The sequence below is a fragment of the Piliocolobus tephrosceles genome, unplaced genomic scaffold, assembly GCF_002776525.5.
Source record: "Piliocolobus tephrosceles isolate RC106 unplaced genomic scaffold, ASM277652v3 unscaffolded_40702, whole genome shotgun sequence".
NCBI classification, from domain to species: domain Eukaryota; kingdom Metazoa; phylum Chordata; class Mammalia; order Primates; family Cercopithecidae; genus Piliocolobus; species Piliocolobus tephrosceles.
In genome coordinates, this window is record NW_022325091.1 from 1 (window position 1) to 3,306 (window position 3,306).

Here is a 3,306-nt window from a genome sequence, read left to right on the forward strand (position 1 = left end):
GTCTCTGCATGGCACAGTGCTGTCCAGTGAGTAGGAAGGCAGGTACAGATGTGTGATTCTAGCTTGACAGGACCTATCTGGATTATTTCCCTCTTGGGACTGAACAGCAGAACTAAAACAAGATTTTTCTTTCTCCATACTTTTTCTACCACAAACTTCTGTAACCTTTCCTTATGGAAACCACCCTTCCTCTGTATTCATTCTAGTCCTGTGCCTGTCCCCCAGCAGTAACTAATTAACCAAAATAACAACTTTTCATAGCATAGTTGCATTCAAGGGTATATTCCAACTCTAATAGTCTATATTACTGCTGTTTTTAATTAGTCTTTTGCAAGCGTCATTTCAAAGGAGACTGAATTTGAGTTGTTTTCTCTATATGCATTTAGTGTGCCAGGACAGCCATATTTGGAGGAACCCTACCAAAATATCTGTTTCCAAGCTTTCCTGACTATTTTACAATCTCCAAAATCATCTGATATGGATGATATCACATTTTGCATGGTAAGTGAACTATCATTGATCTAGTGAATGTCATGGATGTGTCTAGAAGCAGAGTGGAAAAGTGTTACTAATGAGTTTTATTTGCAGTATTAGCTTTTTTTTTTTTTTTTTTGAGACGGAGTCTCGCTCTGTCACCCAAACTGGAGTGCAGTGGCCGGATCTCAGCTCACTGCAAGCTCTGCCTTTTGGGTTCACGCCATTCTCCTGCCTCAGCCTCCCGAGTAGCTGGGACTACAGGCGCCCGCCACCTCGCCCAGCTAGTTTTTTGTATTTTTTAGTAGAGACGGGGTTTCACCGGGTTAGCCAGGATGGTCTCGATCTCCTGACCTTGTGATCCACCCGTCTCGGCCTCCCAAAGTGCTGGGATTACAGGCTTGAGCTACCGAGCCTGGCCTTGCACTATTAGCTTTGTCTAGAGCAATACACATATATGAAATGTTTGTAACCTGAAAAGACTAAAATCATACCATTTCGGTTTAAATTATAAGAAGCTTTTTATTTGCTACATATTACAATTCTAGCTTTTTAGAGGAAACTATTCTTTTTCCTTCTGAGTATAAAAGCAACAGTTGCAGGCTAGTGACTATCTTTAAGATGGAAGTGAAGAGAGATTTCACCAAATATATCTGCAATATTTTATTTCTTTTTAAAAAATATGATGCAAATGACAGTTTGTTAACATCTTTTAAATTTAGAGTAACACATTTCAAATGTCATATATCTAAGATAAAGTTCCTTCTAGTCGCCTGCTCAGATATAGCCACTGAAGACAATTTGTGCTATGTGCTCTCAGTTTTTTTTTATGTGTGTAAATGAGCATATTTACAACTTTAAATGGGGTCATATTTAACATGCTGTTTTGTAACTTTCTTGTTTTGTTAAAACTTAATATCTCTGGGACATCTATTCCGTTCCTGTTAATATACCTCATACTTTCTAGCTGGAAGACCTTGGACAAATTAGTTAACTTCTTGGAGCCTCCATGTTCCTGCCTGAAAAGGGACTAATATAACCGCATTGTGGGGTTCTTAAGAGAAGTAGATGAAATAAAGCATTGAAAGGGTCTGCCGTTCCTGTTGTTGAGTTTTACATTTAGCAGAGGGTTAGCTTCTTTTATAATTATTATCATAATCATCATAACTAAAGTTTTTAAAGTTTTCCCACTATTTCAAACAAGACTACAGTTCACATCATCCCAATGCAGGAAGTATTTCTTAAGGACAGAGTTCTAGAAATGAGATTACTGAGTCAAGAAATCAATCTTGGTCAGAATTGCCCTCCAGAAACCAAGTTTTTATAATTTATCATCTGTTCCCACATACATCCGCTTGCTGGGTTTGCCATGTTACAGAGCTTCCCCAATTCTGATCTGTGCTATCTCTTTTTTATCCCTTATGACATTTTTCTTGCTAAACATCTTCTCTCTTTTTTCTTACTCACCATTTGTACATACGGGTTTATAAATGTGTACAATAAGACCACTTCATTATTCTTTTCTTCTAGAAAAGAATTCATGGTAGTTTATCAGGTCTCCTTGGATCTTCATCTCTGCTCTGTGTGTGTATGTGTGTGTCTAAAGGTTTTTTTCATCATCCAGAGACTGTCTCTCTTCCTTCCTAAGTGGTGCTAGTAAGTTGATTCCTGGACAACCAGATTTTATTCTGCCTTCTAACTGGGTCTCCCTTTCCCCGCTAGTTACTGCAAAATGCATTAAAAGGTATACAGTCACTTCTAAATGGTGGGAGAATGAAACTAACACAGACTGATGAACTTGGAGCACTTTTAGCTGTGCCAAAGGTAAGGCAAGTCTTCATATGATCATTGTCTTTCCTGTTTCAACCCATGGTACAAGGACCACTTTACGTCCTTATTCTCAGGCTAACTTTGAGGTATTAAAAGTTCTTACATGTATTTTGAGAAAGTAGACAAAAATGTTCATATTCAAAGACACTTAAGAACAGAAAATAAAAAATCTCCATTTAATAAATGCATCAACATTTTAAAATTATCTCTGAGTCTTAGGAAGGGAATAGGTAGGGGGGTATGACCTGGAGAAGATTTAATTATAGATTATGTTGTACCTATTTGTACTTGCAAGAAGAGCCAGTGCTTCTCCTTGGCTTTCTCCTCCAAGTAGTAGGCAGGCCAACCAAGACGTGTGTCAGTGGGCAGCTTCCGAGTGTGCCTGTCAGTCGGAAAGTCAGGCCAGCATCTCCGGGGACCCAGCTTCTTCAGCCAGCAAAGTAAGAAGTAATTCTTTGCTTGTGGCATTCTCTTGCTCTGACATCAAATAGAGAGATAGCTATAGGTGGAGACAGGTAAATAAAAATGATAAATTGGTTTAAAAAAATTATAGACAGATAAAGTAATTGGATAAATTTTATGAATAAATAAGAAAACTAAAACCAGACCTGATTTGATCTGACCAAACCAGATCCAGCTGTAGGCCAGATAAACTTCAGCTCTTCTTTAAGCCCTACGCCTTCAAGGTATCTATTTTCTGTCTCATTTATATTTCCTTAGTAGGCTTTTGAACATTAATCTGTGAGTGTTCTGATCCAGACATGGTAAATAGTTCTGTTTTATGATTAATGGTTTTTTTGGTTTTGTGTGTGTGTGTGTGTGTGTGTGTGTCCTTGATTCATCATTATTAGAAGTTCATGTTTCACGGACTGCCCGGACTAAACATAGAGATGCCCACAGTGTTATACCCAACTCCGCTTCCTCAGTATGATGGGCGAACACCTATCAAACCACGGCAATCAGAATCCAGTGCTTCTCGACCAACTTTGGTACATTTATGTT

The 3,306-nt window shown here is 38.3% G+C and overlaps 1 protein-coding gene across 1 annotated transcript; it reads left to right on the forward strand.

Annotated features, from left to right (window-relative positions):
* Positions 1–6: 6 nt before the first annotated feature.
* On the forward strand, positions 7–3,302 carry LOC113223294 (HEAT repeat-containing protein 6-like; the record flags this gene model as incomplete). The annotated part of the gene is made up of 3 exons (XM_026452776.1): positions 7–501; positions 2,197–2,298; positions 3,156–3,302. Coding segments are annotated over exons 1-3 (273 nt in total), but the record flags the coding sequence as incomplete, so codon positions are not given.
* Between the last annotated feature and the right edge of the window lie 4 nt (positions 3,303–3,306).